The 18,412-nt window shown below is 45.3% G+C and overlaps 1 protein-coding gene across 2 annotated transcripts; it reads left to right on the top strand.

The window, feature by feature from the left end:
* Positions 1 to 12,980: 12,980 nt before the first annotated feature.
* GPR88 (G protein-coupled receptor 88) lies at positions 12,981 to 17,580 on the top strand. 2 transcript variants are annotated; one of them, XM_032303192.1, is made up of 2 exons: positions 12,981 to 13,329; positions 13,733 to 17,580. In XM_032303192.1, exon 2 carries the CDS (start codon positions 13,802 to 13,804, stop codon positions 14,954 to 14,956), a length of 1,155 nt encoding a protein of 384 aa, XP_032159083.1. In that variant the 5' UTR covers positions 12,981 to 13,329; positions 13,733 to 13,801; the 3' UTR covers positions 14,957 to 17,580. The 2 variants fall into 2 exon arrangements, with proteins under 2 accessions (XP_032159083.1, XP_032159082.1); XM_032303191.1 differs by having other exon boundaries at positions 12,981 to 13,334.
* Positions 17,581 to 18,412: the final 832 nt, after the last annotated feature.

The following is an 18,412-nucleotide window of genomic DNA, read 5'->3' as shown; positions in this document are numbered from 1 at the left end:
AGGCAGAGAGAAAGAGGAGGAAGCAGGCTCCCTGCTGAGCAGAGAGCCCAATGCGGGGCTCGATCCCAGGACCCTGAGATCATGACCTGAGCCGAAGGCAGAGGCTTTAACCCACTGAGCCACCCAGGCGCCCCATGTAATATGATTCTTGTAAAAAGAAATCAGAGGCTTATAAGAATAAAAGATTTAAATCCCTCAAATGGGCTAACCTGAATTGTGTTAACATATCGTATGTCCCAATCTTTTTTCCAAAAGCATGTTCTGCACTCAAGTAATGACTCTGTCTCAGTATCTGGAATGTTACATGTTTTCTTATTTCTACACAAATATGTCCAGTGTTCCAAATGATGGACTGGACAAAAACAGGCCTTTGTCCCCTCTTGCGAATTACCTGTTAAGGCTTCTGCTTCCATATTTTAGTCACCACATATTGTCAGTTGTTTAAGTGGTCAGTTTACTTTCCACCTTCTTCAGGAAGCCTTGCTGTGTTTGGTGAAGTGTAATTTTTCCTCCTCACTAGGCTGTGGCATCATTAATTAACGTATGTTTTTTTGTCGCTCTATCCCAGGTACCCGACTCATAATAGGTACAGATGAGACCCTTTGATTTCACTTGACTTCTACCTTTTCCTATTTTCTCTGAGGGCTTCAGAAATACATGCTCCAGAGATTTCATTTTCTTGGGTAGATTCTTAGCCGTTAGATGTAGAAATCTGAGTGAAGCCTGGTTTGAGATAGCTTCCTGCTAGGAGCAGCCCTTTGAAGAGGCTTTTTCAAAAAGGATCTGGGAAAGTTCAATGGGCTGCTGCCTCTGGTATCTTTGATGGCCTACAAAGAATTGAGACAGTGAGAAAGGAATCAGAGAAGGTAATTCATACTGACCCCCAGAGACTGGAAAGTTGACTGCAGATTGCTATTTTATTCATTCATTCATCCGACCAAATTTAGTGAGCAGCTACTGGGGACTACAGATAGAACTAAAACCTCTGTGCTCAAGCTCCTAGTCTTTTGAGGAACACAGACACTTGAACAATGGCCATCCATTTTGAGGATGCCCTTTTCCTGGGAAATGCTGGTGTTCTCGAGGGAGGGGCCTGGGTGTGGTTAAAACGTGAAGAGAAGGTGTGGTCAGAGGAGCGCGTGTTGAGATGGGTTTGAAGGCAGCAAGGAGGTGTAGGAGTCCATATTGGTATCCCTTTTTCTAATTAAAAAAACCCGAATGTGTTCATCTGGCAAAGAATGAGAAGAAACAGACCAGTGGAGCCATCTGGTAGCGTGACTCCCACCAGCTCTCCACCCCAGCATGCTCTGTTTCTAAACTTTCAGGTGATACCAAGAGGAAAAGAGATGGTTTGTAGGACAAAACCCTTACTGCTTCTCAGATGACTTCTCAGATGACTAAGAGATGAATAACTTTTCGACACCACAGGAATATAACTTTTCAGACTGTCCATTTCCTCAACTGGCTGCATTTAAAGGCTGTATGTAAATTCAACATAGAAACAATTGTAAAGTGAGTTTCATATGAAACTATGATTTTTAATTCTGACTGGATTAGAATCACCCGGGGAGTGTTTTTAAAACAATGGCACCAAGGCCCTACCCTAGACTGGCTGAACCAGAAAGTGGAGCATTAAGCTTGAAACTGTTTTTCTAAGCTCTTTCTTCCCTCCGTTCCTCCCTCTCGCCCTTCCATCCTTCCTTCCTTTTAAAAAAAACTTCTCCAGTAATCCTGGTAAACACCAGTGTTAAGAAACTGGGAGAGGAAAGCCAAGCTTTCTTTTTAAATTTGCCATTGTCTTTTTAAAATAAGATTTTAAGGGTGCCTAGATGACTCCATCGGTTAAGTGTCTGACTCTTGATTTTGACTTAGGTCATGGTCTCAGGGTCATGAGATCCAGAGATCCCCATGCTGGGCTCCATGCTCGGCAGGGAGCCTGCTTAAGATTCTCTCTCTCCCTCTGCTCCTCCCTGCTGGAGTTCTAAATAAATAAGTAAATAAGTAAATAAATAATATTTTAATTCTTTAGGATGGCTTTCACAACTGACACTTAGGTTGAGATATGATAGACTAAACAGTATTCTCTTATCTATCAGTTAACAAACATCTTGTTCAAGGGATTGTGCTAGGAACTGTGCAGGAATAAAAAGAAGTAGGGCAAGTACGAGAAGGCATCTTCTCCATGCCTTCATCATGTCTGCAAGGAGTTCACAATCCAGTTGAGGAAATTATATGATCATGTATTGGTTGGTCTTTTTTGGTTGTGAGAGATACCCAAATTATCTTAGGACACAAGGGGCTTATAGAACCCAAGGACTAGGAAGAGGCGGGACTTCAGGGACAGCTGGAACCAGGAGCTTGAAACCAGCAGGAATCCCTTATCTCTTTCTCTACCTGGCAGATAGTATGACTACTGACAGCTGCCACAGGCCACAGCTTCGGCTTTAGTCTTTAGTCACCTGGAGAGACATTGGTGGACTTTCGGTTCCAAGTTCATACCCAGGGGATGAGGCTCACATTCACCTCTAGACTTATAAACCATATCTAACAGTTTGAGGGAATTGGGCTCACAGATGAAAAGGGCACCTCTCTTTGAAATCAGGTAAAGGATAGTTTAAGTGTCCTAATCCTCCCAAAAAAGTATGAATAAGGAGTTTTCTGAGCACTGTACAAAACAAATGTGCACTACACTTGTATAGCCAAAGATATTACACGATAGCACTGGCGAACAAGGTGGTCCAGCAAGTACAACCAAAAGATGGCAGAGAGTATTGCTGTACCTGACTCGAAGAAAGTTGGACTTTTGGAGCAGCCTCTTTGCAGATTGGATCCGTGCACACATTTAGTTTCCCCACCAGATGTGAGGGTTGAGGGGTTGGTTAGGAAGAAATGAGGCAGTGCTCATAGGGTGCTTAGAGCAGACAGTGTCCGCCTAACCCCAACAAAAGGCGAGCAAAGAGAGTTTGGGTTTTATCTATGGTGTTGGAAGGACATCTAAGTGGTTATGTGGATATGCAGTCCCAAAACGTGGCGATGTCCTTAACTCTTAAATTCCATGATGAGAGGCTTCAAACACATATTTGGCAGCTGTTTTCACAGAGGCTCGGGAAGCTGTGTCTAGCATCCAGGGGTGTTTTTCAAGGATTATGAAATAAAGAAATACGCTGAGAAAAGGCTGTTGGAAACTGACAGTGCCAATTTGCTTCCCGAGCAGGCTCCTTATTTCTGAGATGAGGAAAATAGAATATATTAGTTTTTCTAACTACCCGTGATTGTCTCAATGAGGTAGAAACAGGATAGGAGCTCCTGTTGTCTTATTTGTTTCCCGATCAATCTAATTTAGACTTTAAAATCACACGAACAGTTTCTCAGATTTTTCTCAACATATTTCATTTGTTGTCTTCTCAGTCCTGTTTAACTCCAATTAAGGATGATAATGATTGTCGCCAAATACGGAAGAGTGTATGATCTTTTTCCCATCAGTGACATAAGAGAAAACACACACACAGAGCACTCTTTGAAAGTGATTTGATCTCCTCACTTCAATTATCTAAAATAATTCCTAAATGCTTGAAAACAGAAACTGGATGGTCTCCATCCAGTCCCTATATCTACTAGACAGAAATATTTTTTAAGCACATTTTAAAAAATAAACTATATTAAACCCTTACTGGAAAAAAAGCCACTTCTGGACAGAGACCAAGCCAAAGCAATTTTAGTTTAAATTGGTTTTCCTGGAAAAGCTGAAAATGTAGTTCATAAAAGAAATGCTTTGGCAACTTTACAAATCAACATTCAAAAACTAACATGATCAGTCTCCAAAGCCTCTGCTTCGGTAATTCTCAAATACTAGAGTAGAAAGAATCGCCTGGGGTGCTCGTTAGAATCAGATTACTGGGCTCAGAGAGTAGCTCTGATCCAGACCCAGGTGACTTTGGTATAGGAGATTTGAAGATCACCGTTCAACTCACTTTGAGAAGACAAATTTAGGGCTTTATAAATTGATAGAGCTAGAAGGAGGAGTTGTGTTCATGTTTATTATGTTGTCTTGTGTGTTTATAAACTGCCTCAATCTCCTAGCCCACTTCAGTGGGGACACCTGTCGAGTCTCATGGGACAGCCTGATTTACGACATAGATCGGTCACTACATATGTCTGATTTGGGGTAAGTCGTTTATTGTTTTTAGGTTTGGTTTTCTATAAAGTGAGGACAGTGAATGACATCAATGATTCTTAACCCTTTCAGTTTATAGACTCCTTTGAGAAGCTGAAGTAATTATTTAATCTTCTCCAGAAAAATGCACAAATACACACACACATGTTTGCACGCAAATTTGGGGAGGATCACAGTTTTCTTAAAATGCTTCGAGGAACTTGCTGTGGCAGTGACTCAGCACTGGAAAATTGGCTTATCTAAATCTAGGTTTCATATGGCACCCCACACTCCCTCCAGATTTGTTCTTTAGGAGAGTGCGTCCCTTTACACCCTCCATTTACCTACCCCCCACCTTGGGAAACACCACTGTCTTTAGTGTGTGTGACACACTTACACACGGGCCACTTCATGAAGCTCTTTGCATAAATTTAATCATTAAAAGATACCCCCCACCCCGCTCCAGGTAGGTGACATTATTTGCATTTTACAAATGAGAAAATTGAGATCCGTAAAGGTGGAATAACTTGCCTGCAACTACAACCAGGCTCTGGCTTTTACCCCGAGCTCTTAACCTCTCTGGCGGGGCTTCTCAGTCTGCGCATCGCTGACATTTTGAGCTGGATAATTCTTTGTTGTAGGATTCTGTCCTGTGTATTGCGAAATGTTTAGCAGCATCCCTAGTCTCTAGCCATTAGATGGAGGGACACCCGCTGCCCCCACATGTGACAACCAAAAGTGCTTCCAGACCTTTCCAAATGGCCCGCAACTGAGAAACATACTCTATGGTACTCCCTGATAGGGAAGGCTACCCCTGGAGTGAACCGCTGTTTCTGAGGCGAGGTGAGGTGCTCTCTCTCTCAAGTCCGAAGGAACAGTGGAAGAAAAGTGAGGAACCATCGTTGTGATGCCTCAGGTATCCCAGATCATTTTCAGCTCCTTGATTTTATAAATGCGTAATTTCTACAAACTCGACCATTGAGTTTTCTCCTAATGGTAAATGCTCTCACGCAGCTGAATGGCTCCTTAATCAGGACGTAAAGCAATCTAAAGCTGTCGTTCCTTTGCAAAACCTCTTTTACCGTCTGAAGAAGCTTATACCGACGTGATTCTCAGTTGTGTGTGTACCAAGAGACCAAGATCTGAGGAAATAACAGCTGGGGTTTGAAATAGGATTTTGGACGGTGTCAGTGTCGTGCTTAGTGAGGGTGCTCTGTGGCTTGGCTAACAGCAGCTGGGGAAGGCACAGGAAATGACCGATTTTTCACTGTTGCCACTCACCCTTTGGTTTTTCTAAACTATGTGAGACAGTTGCTAGAGCATGTTTTGGTGGGTTTTGAAATCGAGTACTAGGAAAAATACACACTGAATCCTGTCAGGGGTGGTGGGGGCGGGGTTGTACGAGCGGGGGTTGTTATCAACAAAAGCTCTATTTAAAAATAATTCGGTGGCATAAAGCATGAGGATGCGGTTACATGAAGCTTTTAAAGTATTTTTAAAAGATCAGTAATAACAATGCTTTGCTGCATGACTCCGACTCCTGGTTGTCTCTCTTGAGAAAGTAATTGAAATTGAAATCTTGAGCCCACATATCAAAGGTTCCCAAGGGACCTATTCAGTCAACAAATGTTTCAGTATTTATAGTGTGTCAGGCACTCTGACCAAAAAGAAAGTATTGCCCTTGACTAGTTTATCATTTGGAGAGGGAATAACCAGTCCCTGGGGAGCCTGGCTGTGGCAGCAATACATGCCTGGGTTTGGGGGCACAGAAGCTGGACAACCGTCAAGAGGGACAAGAAGGACTCCTTGCATGAGGTAAAGTCTGAGCTCAGGCTTGGAAGATGAGTAGGACTTAGCTAGGCAAAGGTGGGGGCAGATTACAAAGAGGCAGCCCGGGGAGTGGTCAGCCCTGAATGAATGGACATGGCTAGCGGGGAGCAAGAGGAGAGACTGAGGCACGCTCAAGGAAGGCAGGTCCACAAGGCCGGGGAGGGAGAGAAGGTTTGGAGAGGTGAGAATGGCAGAGGTTATGGGGGATGTATGCAGGGCTATTTTAAGACCTGTGCAGACCTCAGCTGGGCGGAGGCCCTATCACACGTCATATCGAACATATGAAAATGTAGCCCGATCCCACCTTAACTGATTTGCAGTTGACTATTTTTTAAATTTTTATTTAAATTTTAGTTAGTTAATATACAGTGTAATATTGGTTTTAGGAGTAGAATTCAGTGATTCATCACTTACATACAACACCCAGTGCTCATCATAGCAAGTGCCCGTCTTTGTCCCCACCATCCATATAGCACATCCCCCCCCACCTCCCCCCTATCAAATTTTCATTTGTTTCCTATCTCCCAGAGTCTCTTTATGGGAGCACCTGGGCGGTGCAGTTGGTTAAGGGTCTCTTGGTTTTGACTCAGGTCATGATCTCAAGGTTGCGAGATCGGACCCGTGTCGGACTCCTCGAAGGGTCTGGTTGTCTGCCCCCACTCTCTTGCTCTTACTCTTTTATAAACAATAAAAAAATCTTAAAAAAAAAAAAAAGAGTCTCTTGTGGTTTGTTTCCCTCCTTCCTTCCCCCCCTTCCCATATGTTCATCTATTTTGTTTCTTAAATTCCACATGAGTGGAATCATATGGCATTGTCTTTCTCCAACTACCTTATTTTGCTCAGCATAATACTGTCTAGCTCCATCCATGTCCTCGCAAATGGCAAATGTCATATTATTATTACAAATATATATTTACGTAATGTCATATATATGTGGATAAAGAAGAGATATATATTATAATGTCATATACACGTGGACAAAGAAAATGTGGTAAATATAATATTTATTATATTTATATATATTTACCACATCGTCTTTATCCATTTATCAGCTGATTCACATTTGGGATCTCTCCATGGTTTAGCTATTGCAGTTGACTCTTCAATAGCTTATTAATTTTTGTTTCAAACTTTTCTTTTTTATATTTTTATATTTTATATTTCAAAGCCAGGAGTTCTTTTTTTCCGCTATTAAGCATTTTCAAAGAATCTCCCAAAGCTGGCATGCTCGAGGCATCATGCTTAAAGGGCCCAAATGACAACAGCCTTATTTTAAACTTGCAGGTTTAAACCGGGGTGAACCTGGTAACCGGCTTCCCTCTACGGCCTACTGTCTGCTCTCCTCTTTTTCCTGCCCTTCCGGGGTTCTGGTGGGACATGCGATCACTCAGCTAGCATGGCCCCAGCTCCTCCTGCCGCAAGCAGCAGCCAGGGGACTGAGGGTTTCACTATTTGGGGTGTAGGCTGAAGTGCTAGGTGAACTTTTCAGTTCCGGAGGCTGGCTGCCCCTCTTTCTTCTTTCCTCATCTCTGCCAGCTAGCATGTGATGGGGCAGTGGTGACATGATGTCATCCACGCAGACAAGGATAGCTCCCGAAGGCAGTGGTTCTCCAACTTTAACAAGCATCAGAGGCCCTCGGAGGGCTTGTTAAAACAGATCGCCGGGCACCACCACCAGAAATTCTGATTCAGTGAGTCTGAATCATTTCTAACACGTCTCCAAGAGATGTTGATGCTGCTGGTCAGGGATCACACTTTGGATACTCCTGTTCTAAGGGTTGGGAGAGCACTGAGGGGATCCCTGGGTTTCTCTATTACCTGGTGTAATAGATCTGCCTTCTACCTGCACTGTAAGAGACGAATCAGTTATTCATTTTTTGAACCTCCATGGTTTTGGGTCTCCCTGTTATATCAGCTTTATATACTGGAGCTAATCCATGTTACGGAATTTCAATTTAACCAAGGGAGGCAGTGCAATGTGGTGAATGGGTTTGAATCCCAGTTATGCTACTTTCCAGCTATGTGATCTTGGGCAAGTTGTTTAACTTACCAGTTTAAAAAAAAATCATTTCCCAAATCATTTTTGTGACTCAGTTTTCTCATCTACCAAATGGATCCCGGGGGACAAGTTCACCCAGAGCTCACATGCCCTTTCTAGCCTGTGTTCATCCACAAGGACCCCAGAATTCCCTGCCCAGTGGCCAAGAACACACTTTCCTGACCTGCGTGGATCTCTGCTCTGGCTTTGTCCTTCTGATGGCTGATTCTGCCTTCCATCATAGGTCTGAGATGGTGCCAAGGGATAGCTATGTGAGAGGGGTGTGGTTGGGACTCGGATGGACAGGCTGGAGTGTCCTATATCACACAGGTCCCTCTGGCATATAATGACAGAGCCAAGGGTAGGGAGAGAAGGGGATAGACTGTGGGACGGAGGCAAGTTTGCCAAGTAGTCCCATTCCAGGAGCACGGAACAATCTATGAATCTGAGAATTCTAAATATGAGCCCAGCTTTCCGGTTGTTATGAAAATATATTTGTCAAGTTAGGAGAACAGAATATTGTTTAACAGTTGGATGGCTTGATTTATGATTTAAGAATACTTAGACATATAGCCTGTGGACTTATATCTGGACTCCCACCCTGGCTTGTAAGTTTGGAGGTAAGCCTAACTACCTTGTAGGTTGGACATGAGGGCCAAATGAAACAATAGACAAAAAATCCTCAGAACGTGGCACCTGAGTGGCTCAGTGGGTTATAGCCTCTGCCTTCGGCCTGAGTCGTGATCCCAGCGTCCTGGGATCGAGCCCTACATCGAGCTCTCTGCTCAGCAGGGAGCCTGCTTCCCTTCCTCTCTCTCTGCCTGCCTCTCTGCCTGCTTGTGATCTCTGTTTGTCAAATAAATAAGTAAAATCTTGAAAAAAAAAATCCTCAGAACAATGCTGGGTACCTGCGGTATGTGCTCAGTAACGTTAGCAATGATGACGCTTACGATTCTCCTGAGCACAATACGGTTTTAGTTGAAAGAACTGAAGCATAATAGTGACATTTGCTCATTATTTCCTCCAACAAATATTGATTAAGGGTTTATTATGTGTCTGGCATTGTTCTGGGAGCCTCCAATAATGTGAGTAATCAATGCAAAGCTCCTATTTTCAAGGAATGTATATTAGAGTGGAGGGTGGGGAAACATAAAAATAAAATGTAACACCTGTGAAGTGATGTCTTTCAGTCTTAGAAAGATCGCTTTGGTTGGAAGGAGGTAAGATGGTAAGTAGATATCAATTAGGTGCTTGTTGGGATAATTTAGAAAAGAGGTGCTTGTTGTCTGATAGCAGATAATAATAACACAATGAATAGAATTCAGTGAACAGATTAAAAAAAATTACTGTGTTAGAATGAGGACACTTGGTGATTGATCGATACAGGGTGGAATCAAAAATGCCAGCTGGGATTCTAAGTTAGGCATCAGGATAACGGTGATGCTGTTCCCCTGGACTGGAATATAGGAGAAGGAGAGATTGGTTTGGAAAGCAGAGGAGCAGATCCGGTCTGGACATTGGGGTTTTGAGATGGTCACAGAACACCTAAGTAGCCACACTGGGTAGGCAACTTTGCATATGGGTAGAAGTTAAGCCAGGTGGCGGCTGTCTCAGGGGTGAGATCGGATGCAAGCGTGGGGTGGGTACTGGGTAGGAGAAACCCAGCCCCTCTGCCAGGAGCCGGAGTGAGCTTGTGCAGGTGGCATGAGAAGAAGAGGGATCACAGGGGAAGTTTTCATTCGGTTGTGGTAAAACTGGCATTTTGAAACCAAGGGGAAGGAATGGGTCAGGGTAGAGAGACTGGACATACCTCAGAAGGGTGGCTGAGGGGACAAGTTCCTGCTGAGGGTAGGAGGAACTAGGTGGTCATGAAAACCACTTACCAAATGTTTCACCATGGGAAATAACCTGAAATCATTTATATAGCCACCCATTCCCTGATTAAGTAATTATTTATGCACTACCTTCTACCTTCTACATGCCAGGCATAGTCCTGGCGCTGGGAATGAGCGAGAAATCCTCCACGCTCACCCTATTTTATGTAAGTTCAATGGCGTCAAACAAAACCCACACTAAATACAGATAAAAACTTGCCCCCTGGTGCGCCAGGGCTGCAGAAGTCATGGTCTTCACAGAAACCTGAGTGAATGAAAGGTGTGAAAGCCTCTCAGCAGAGGATTTTGCTCATTCCCAGAGGCATATCATAAGGCAGCAGCTGGGCCCGGGAACCTGGAATTCAAATACTGCCTTGGTGTGAGAGGAAATTTTTATTTACTCATTTAAAAAATTTTTTTTAAAGATTTTATTTATTTATCTGACAGACAGAGATCACAAGTAGGCAGAGAGGCAGGCATGGGGGTGGGGGGTGGGGGGTGGAAAGCAGGCTCCGAGCAGAGCAGAGAGCCCGACTCTCGATTGCAGGACCCTGGGATCATGACCCGAGCTGAAGGCAGAGGACTTAACCCACTGAGCCACCCAGGCACCCCTATTTTAAAAATTTATTGAAGACAGTGTCTTTTTTCCACTGTATATTTTTTCCTGCTTTGTCAATTATTTGACCATAGAGTTGACTGTCCATATCTGGGCTCTACCCCAATGTTTATAGCAGCAATGGCCAAGATCGCCAAACTGTGGAAAGAACCAAGATGCCCTTCAACGGACGAATGGATAAGGAAGATGTGGTCCATATACACTATGGAGTATTATGCTTCCATCAGAAAGGATGAATACCCAGCTTTTGTATCAACATGGACATGACTGGAAGAGATGATGCTGAGTGAAATAAGTCAAGCAGAGAGAGTCAATTATCATATGGTTTCACTTATTTGTGGAGCATAAGAAATAACACGGAGGACATAGAAAGATGGAGAGGAGATAGGAGTAGAGGGAAATTGGAGGGGAGATGAACCATGAGAGACTGTGGACTCTGAAAAACAGTCTGAGGGTTTTGAAGGGGCGGGGGTGGGAGGTTGGGGGAGCCTGGTGGTGGGTATTATGGAGGGCACATATTGCATGGAGTACTGGGTGTGGTGCATAAATAATGAATTCTGTTACACTGAAAAAAAATTTAAAAAATTTTTTAAAAATATTTTACTTATTTATTTGACAGAGAGAGACCACAAGCAGGTTGAGCAGGAGAGGGAGAAGCAGGCTTTGCTGAGCAGGGATGTTGGACTCCATCCCAGGACTCTGGGATCATGACCTGAGCCGAAGGCAGGTGCTTAACCAATTGAGCCACCCAGGAGGCCCAAGAGGAAATTTTTATCTCAACAACAAAGTTTAACTCTAAATAATTAGAGGACTCTCTTGCATGCGTGCTGTGCTTAATGTACTCAGAGGCTCAATAAAGACAAATGACCACAGGCAGAGGACAATGGCAAATTCTCTTCAACATCAATGAACTTGACATCTGAACCTCTCAGTCCTCGGAAGAGCAAATATCTGGTTCTTCTCTTTAATCCCCTAACTCAATTCATTCCACTTAATTACTGCCTATAAGGGCTAAACCCATCAAGTCAGGCTTAGCACAAACCCCATTAGAGTTGTTAGCGGTCATTACTTAACACCATTCTTTGAAAGGGAGAGGGGAAAGCTGAGGGAGAGTGTCTTGCACTCCATTCCTGAAATGTTGCCCTATGGACAGCCGGGAAAGGGTTCAGACTGTAAGACAGAGGGCTACAGCACACGTTAGGCAGAGTACACATGTTTCTAGAAGAATGTTACATTTATGTGTGGGGATTCACAGAAAGTTTGAAAAGAAAGGCCTTGGAAGTCACTGAGTGAAAGCTTCTTTTTTGACAAGATGACATAAACGACCCATCACAAGGCCAGTTGGTAGATGCTCATCTTAGAACTCGGTGTCCTGAAACCTGACGGAGCATTTTTTTTTTCAACATAGATACTTTAAAAAAAAAAAAAGATTATTTATTTATTTGACAGGGATCACAAGTAGACAGAGAGGGAAGCAGAGAGAGAGAGGGGGGAAAGCAGGCTCCCCACTGAGCAGAGAGCCTGATGCGGGGCTTGATCCCAGGACTCTGGGACCATGACCCCAGCCGAAGGCAGAGGCTTTAACTCACTGAGCCACCCAGGTGCCCCCTCACCAAGCATTTTTTCCATTAGGCCAGGTTACCATATTCCATACTGAGTTCAGTTTTCAGATAAATGATTTTCACAGTGAAAATTAATTTATTGGGGGGGTAGGAGGGAAGGATGGCTTTTATGGAAAATTTCCCATGCGGAATGATTAAATAAGAACCTGTGTCAAATTAATTTCCAACATTTGACTGCAAATCTCCACCTAAGATCACAGAATAAAAAGTTCTCAAACAAAGGGCCATCTTTGTCATTGACACTGTGCATTATTCAGGTTTCTTTCTATCTATCTTTCTATCTTTCTATCAACACCTACTTTTAACTTGACCATTTCATCTTTACCCTCTAACCCTTTCATTCCTGAACACAAGCCAAACTCTGGAAAGGAGTTTGATGATGAGAATAAAATCAAAATGATGACTTAAATGGAGATTTGGGGGATTTTCTATGGATAATTGTCCCCACCTTACCACAGAAAACATGAATTTCATTTAGAATACAAAGTAATTCTCCCAGCAAGTGTGAGATGGAAGAGATCAGTCCTGGGTACTGGGAGTATATTCATCCCTTGGAAAATTCTTGCCCACAGAATGCATGAGGCTAGGATGAAATATATTAGGAGCATATTAAATTTTATTTGAACACGGGTGAGAGGGGGAAAAAAAGGAAAGAAAAATGAAGCAGGGTCAAAAATCAGGTGATTGAGAGAAAGAGAGAAAAGACAAGACAGAGAAACTTGTTAATTACAGGACTTTCTGAACAAGATATTTTTTTCCTTTCACAAGATAGAAGCTATTGAATAATTCATGCCAAGCGTGGAAAGGCTGCCTTTTCCCTGGGTGATGTATAACTGAGCACGAGAGAGCTTCGTGTGGGTTCACCACATCAGGCACCACTCTTGCTTCTCGAGCTCAGCTTCTGCTTCTGCAGCCAGGCATCTCTGCTTCTGCTCCCTGCCTGCCTGCCCTTCTGGGCTTGCAGCCTGCCACTTGACTTTCCCCAGCCCTGCTGCCAGCTGAGAAGTCTCCCTGCAGCTGCTGATTTCTGCCTAGGACCATGTGTGTGGATGCTGCTTGGGAGAAGCCAGCCCTGGCTCCTGGCACTGATCCCAGCTGAGTTTCTCCTGTTGATTTTGGGACCACAGATGCTGCTGTGAGGAGGTATTTCCCCGCATCCCTGCCTCTGCCACTGCCAGCTAAGGATCAGCCCCAAAGTAAGGTACGCCCCTCAACCCCTCTCCCCTGGCATTTTCCGCTGCTGGGATATCTCTGCTTTGTCCTGGAAACTAGGGGCTCTATCTGGCAATATTCCCAACTGTGTGCGCGTGTGCATGTGCATGTGTGTGTGTATGTGTGTGTGTGTGCATGCATGAGTGTTTGTGGGGAGAAGAGGAGACTCTTGGTATTGCTCTGTCCCGGGCTTGGGCTTCCCTGGTGCCTGCCGAATGCAAAGAGGCCTTTCCCCTGGCACTGGAGACATTTCCGAGGCAGGCACCTGTCATCTGCCACCCCCGTCCTCCTCGAGCTCCCTCTCTCCCCCTCCCCCAGCCCATTATTCTGCTTCAGCCTTTTGTGTCGGTGGCAGAGGCTGAAGGGATGTCTCTGCCCTCCCCGCAGGAGGGTGTCAGGATGGGCCACGCTGTGAGAAGCTGATGCTAGCACGCGAGGTGTGAAGAGTTGGCCAGAATGACCAACTCCTCCTCCACGTCCACCTCCTCCACCACCGGGGGATCGCTGCTGCTGCTCTGCGAGGAAGAGGAGTCGTGGGCGGGCCGGCGCATCCCCGTGTCCCTTCTGTACTCGGGCCTGGCCATCGGGGGCACGCTGGCCAACGGGATGGTTATCTATCTCGTGTCGTCCTTTCGAAAGCTGCAGACCACCAGCAACGCCTTCATTGTGAACGGCTGCGCGGCGGACCTCAGCGTCTGCGCCCTCTGGATGCCGCAGGAGGCGGTGCTCGGGCTCCTGCCCACCGGCTCGGCGGAGCCCCCCGCGGACTGGGACGGCGCCGGCGGCAGCTACCGCCTGCTGCGGGGCGGGCTGCTAGGCCTGGGGCTCACCGTGTCCCTCTTGTCCCACTGCCTAGTGGCCCTGAACCGCTACCTGCTCATCACCCGGGCGCCTGCCACCTACCAGGCGCTGTACCAGCGGCGCCACACGGCCGGTATGCTGGCGCTCTCCTGGGCTCTAGCCCTGGGCCTCGTGCTGCTGCTCCCGCCCTGGGCGCCGCGACCCGGCGCCGCGCCCCCGCGCGTCCACTACCCGGCCCTGCTGGCCGCCGCGGCGCTGCTGGCGCAGACGGCGCTGCTGCTGCACTGCTACCTGGGCATCGTGCGCCGCGTGCGCGTCAGCGTCAAGCGGGTCAGCGTCCTCAACTTCCACCTGCTGCACCAGCTGCCCGGCTGCGCCGCCGCCGCCGCCGCCTTCCCGGGCGCCCAGCACGCGCCGGGCCCTGGGGGTGCGGCGCACCCCGCGCAGGCCCAGCCCCTGCCCCCCTCGTTGCACCCGCGGCGGGCGCAGCGGCGTCTCAGCGGCCTGTCGGTGCTGCTGCTCTGCTGCGTCTTCCTGCTGGCCACGCAGCCGCTGGTGTGGGTGAGCCTGGCCAGCGGCTTCTCGCTGCCCGTGCCCTGGGGCGTGCAGGCGGCCAGCTGGCTCCTGTGCTGCGCGCTGTCCGCGCTCAACCCGCTGCTCTACACGTGGAGGAACGAGGAGTTCCGGCGCTCCGTGCGCTCCGTCCTGCCGGGCGTCGGCGACGCGGCGGCCGCCGCCGCTGCCGCCACGGCCGTGCCCGCGGTGTCCCAGGCGCAGCTGGGCACCCGCGCCGCCGGCCAGCACTGGTGACCCGGCCAGGGCCCGCGGGAAACAGGGATGCCGGCTTCCAGCGTCCTTGGTCGGCATCGCCTCCTGCCCTTGTAAAGTACCCCCTGTCTGAACGAAGACTCCTGCAGGCCAAGCCCGATAAATCGGTGCGAAGATTTCGCCTTTGACCCCAGTGGAATACCTGGGACCCGAGGTCTCTCCCTAAATGGGGTCCCCGAAGTCACTTTGAACAGCCACCCGGTTTTTAGCCTTTGTTTCTGTGTTTTAGAGAAACCCTAAAGTCGAAACACCGGAAACTTCAAGAACTTGCTACCCTGACATTTTAAAAGAACAGGTTAATTTATTTCAGCACTGTTTTTGAAAAGAGCTTTGATAACGTATTACCGTTCCCACCTTCATCGTCTTATAATATAGACGAAGCGCCTCGAGTGTGCATAAGCCAAAGGAAGTAATATTGATGAAGGAAATAAGATATAAGAAGTATTTAAAAAGTAACTTATCTTTGATGATGCTTCTCTTATGATTTGGCCTTTGTATGAACCCGGAGAATGAAACCACAGACGTGCATACCAGTAGGAGCTGCCATGAAGACTTCAAGCCCTTTATTCTTAAAAGGGTTTTTATAAAGTCAAATCATTGCCGAATGAGATAGAATCTTGGCCAGTGAGAAAAGAGAAAACAGATCTATTACTTTACACCTGTTTTTGCACTTCCAAGAGTGAACATTGGCATTAGGCGTTAAAGTGAAAATTTCCCCTTGTCCTGATTGATGGTCTGAGCCAGCCATGGAATTTTGAAAACAAATAAGGAGGTTATCTGTTTTAGGTACCAGTTTCATGTTTTTATAGCATGCACACTTGTTGCTACCTTCATTTTGTAATTAGTTTACTTGCCTTATGAGTGTGATTGCAGCTTTGAACACTCTGTACTATAATGGTTGCTAAGGAGAATAAGTCCTTCTGTTTTCTCTTTAACATTTAAAATATCTCAATGCACATGATATAATTAAACACTAATGATACCATGACTGCATAGCTAATCTTAGCTGCTATTGCATGCTCCTAGATGCTAGAACTTACTGGGCATGTGGTATATATTAAAGCAATACCCATTAGACAAGGACATTTTACTTCTTCCAGACACCAGAAGAAGTGACCTTCAATTATTTGAAAAGAGACGCGGAGATACCCTGGCTACTTACGGTTCTTGTCTTGACCCAATTTATGACCCAGTTGGGACTTGATCTTGCAAATGGAACCACAGTCAGGAGGGATCAATAATGGTGGTTTTGGCTCTGCGAGGCAGTCTGTGTTCTCTTAGGGTTTAGACAAGCCACACATTAGAACGCAACATTGTTTTTTAAGTAGTTCTTATATATATTACCTTGACACATGACATTAATACTGTGTCTTTTGAAGCAGGTGTAACAAATTCAGTTCTATACAGCAAACAGTTCAAATGGGAATCTGTTTTGAAATGTATGATTTGAGGCTTGTCTTCGGTTTACTAAATTTATTTAGAAATGGATGAAACACAAAATCATGTGAGATCACTTTATAAAATTAAAATGGGAAAAAAGTAATTTAAGATAACCATCTATTAGCATTATGACTGCTAACTACATCAGAGCTGGGGCTGAACCTCAATTAACTGTGAGGTTCAGAACAAAAACAGCTTACTTTGTCGCACTCTTGAACATCGTTAAGTTAGGACAGTGGGAACCTGTGTGCATTTGAATAATTATGGGAGTTGCAGGAAACTTAGACATGTTTGTAGTAAAACAAAACAAATATGTTCACTACCAATAATAGGTCAGCAGTCATTTTACTAATATCTCCCCTTTGTGCATGTATCATTTCTCTCTCACTACGGTTTCATCTATTCCCATTTTCCTTGATTCAAATATTTAACTATGATTCAAATGTTTAATTAAAGTTCAAACAACTATTTCTCTGAGTTTTTTTCTTCTGTCTCTGGTCTTCTTGCCTACCTCCTTGAGAACACTGTAACAGAGGACACCACCAAAGCACCAGTGATGAGAGTCACTTCCTTGTTCCTCCTTTATTTAATTTTATTTTTAGTTTCTCAAATTATTTCTACCTTATATAATTAAATAGGGTTGTATGCCAGCATTAATAAGAAATAGGTATGATTTCCTTTCTGTAAGCATAACTGAATTGGGGAATAGGTTACAAAAACAATAGAGCTGAAGATTTTCCTTTGGGTGAGTAGGATTGGGGGGGACACTTTCCTAATCTCTACCAAAGAGATCTTCTTTTAATCGGGCCTTTATTTCCGTTTCTCGCTGTGGATGATGTCGATGATTTCTCCTGCCAATCCCCAGAGCATTTGCCACACATATAAACTTAGCTTTTCGGGTACCTGGTCTTGAATGTTTCTGGTTAACACTGGGAACCATCTTAGGCTGGCTCATTGCCATTTGGGAGACCTACTTTAGGTCACATTTACTGGTAATTAACTCCGCAGGCCTGATTCACTTTTAATTTCCAAGTAGCAATGATGTGTCTAAAAATGCCTTACTAGGGCAATAGCTGGAGTGTTGGAGTTATTGCTTTTACAAATTAAGTTAATGGAGATTGTGTTCTTATTTAAATGAAACCACATATTATCCACTCAGGAATAAAACATCCTAATTGCTGTTGTGGGCTGCCCTACTTTGCTTTTCTACTTTATTTTTCCTTTAGGTGTATGTATGCCTCTTCAGACACATAGCACCTGCTGTCCACCCCACCCCCAGGCCCCTTGGACCTGAATGGCTAAATTCTAGGATGTCACCGAGATTACCACTAGCACTTCTCTCCTTCTACAATGAAGTGTTTTTTCATAAAAAATAATTCTGTTGTACAAAGGCATCCACAGATGGTTTTTGTTTTAAACACCACAGGGCTTTAACTCTCTGACCAGACCCCTTGAAAAAATTTGCTCACCAAGAGAATGTAGGTCTGCTCTGGTCTTCTGATGACAATCATATAGGTCAAATTCATTGTTCCATGTGTAAACTTTATTCCATTCCCCCAGGCCTCAGACAATGCTTATCTGGTTCTTTGGCAGTCCTAGGAGCTGACTTGACAAAGACATCGTGGCATACATTTAAATTCAAGAACACTGAGAAAAATTATAGATGGCGCTTTCTTTCAGAGGCCTGCTTTTTTTTTTTTTTAAGATTTTATTTATTTTTGACAGCGATCACAAGTAGGAAGAAAGGCAGGAAGAGAGAGAGGAGGAAGCAGGCTCCCCGCTGAGCAGAGAGCCCAATTCAGGGCTCGATGCAGGGCTCGATGCAGGGCTCAATCCCAGAACCCTGGGATCATGTCCTGAACCGAAGGCAGAGGCTTTAGCCCACTGAGCCACCCAGGCTCCCCCAGAGGCCTGCCTTTAATGTTTGTGGGTTGTGGGGCAAGAATGGAGTTCCAGATGGGAGTTCTTGGTCTGTAGGAACAAGGTAGGGGTGGGGGG

This window comes from Mustela erminea, chromosome 10 (assembly GCF_009829155.1).
Source record: "Mustela erminea isolate mMusErm1 chromosome 10, mMusErm1.Pri, whole genome shotgun sequence".
Classification (NCBI taxonomy): Eukaryota; Metazoa; Chordata; class Mammalia; order Carnivora; family Mustelidae; genus Mustela; species Mustela erminea.
The sequence above is the reverse complement of the archived record's forward strand: the minus strand, read 5'-3'. Positions and strand labels throughout refer to the sequence as shown.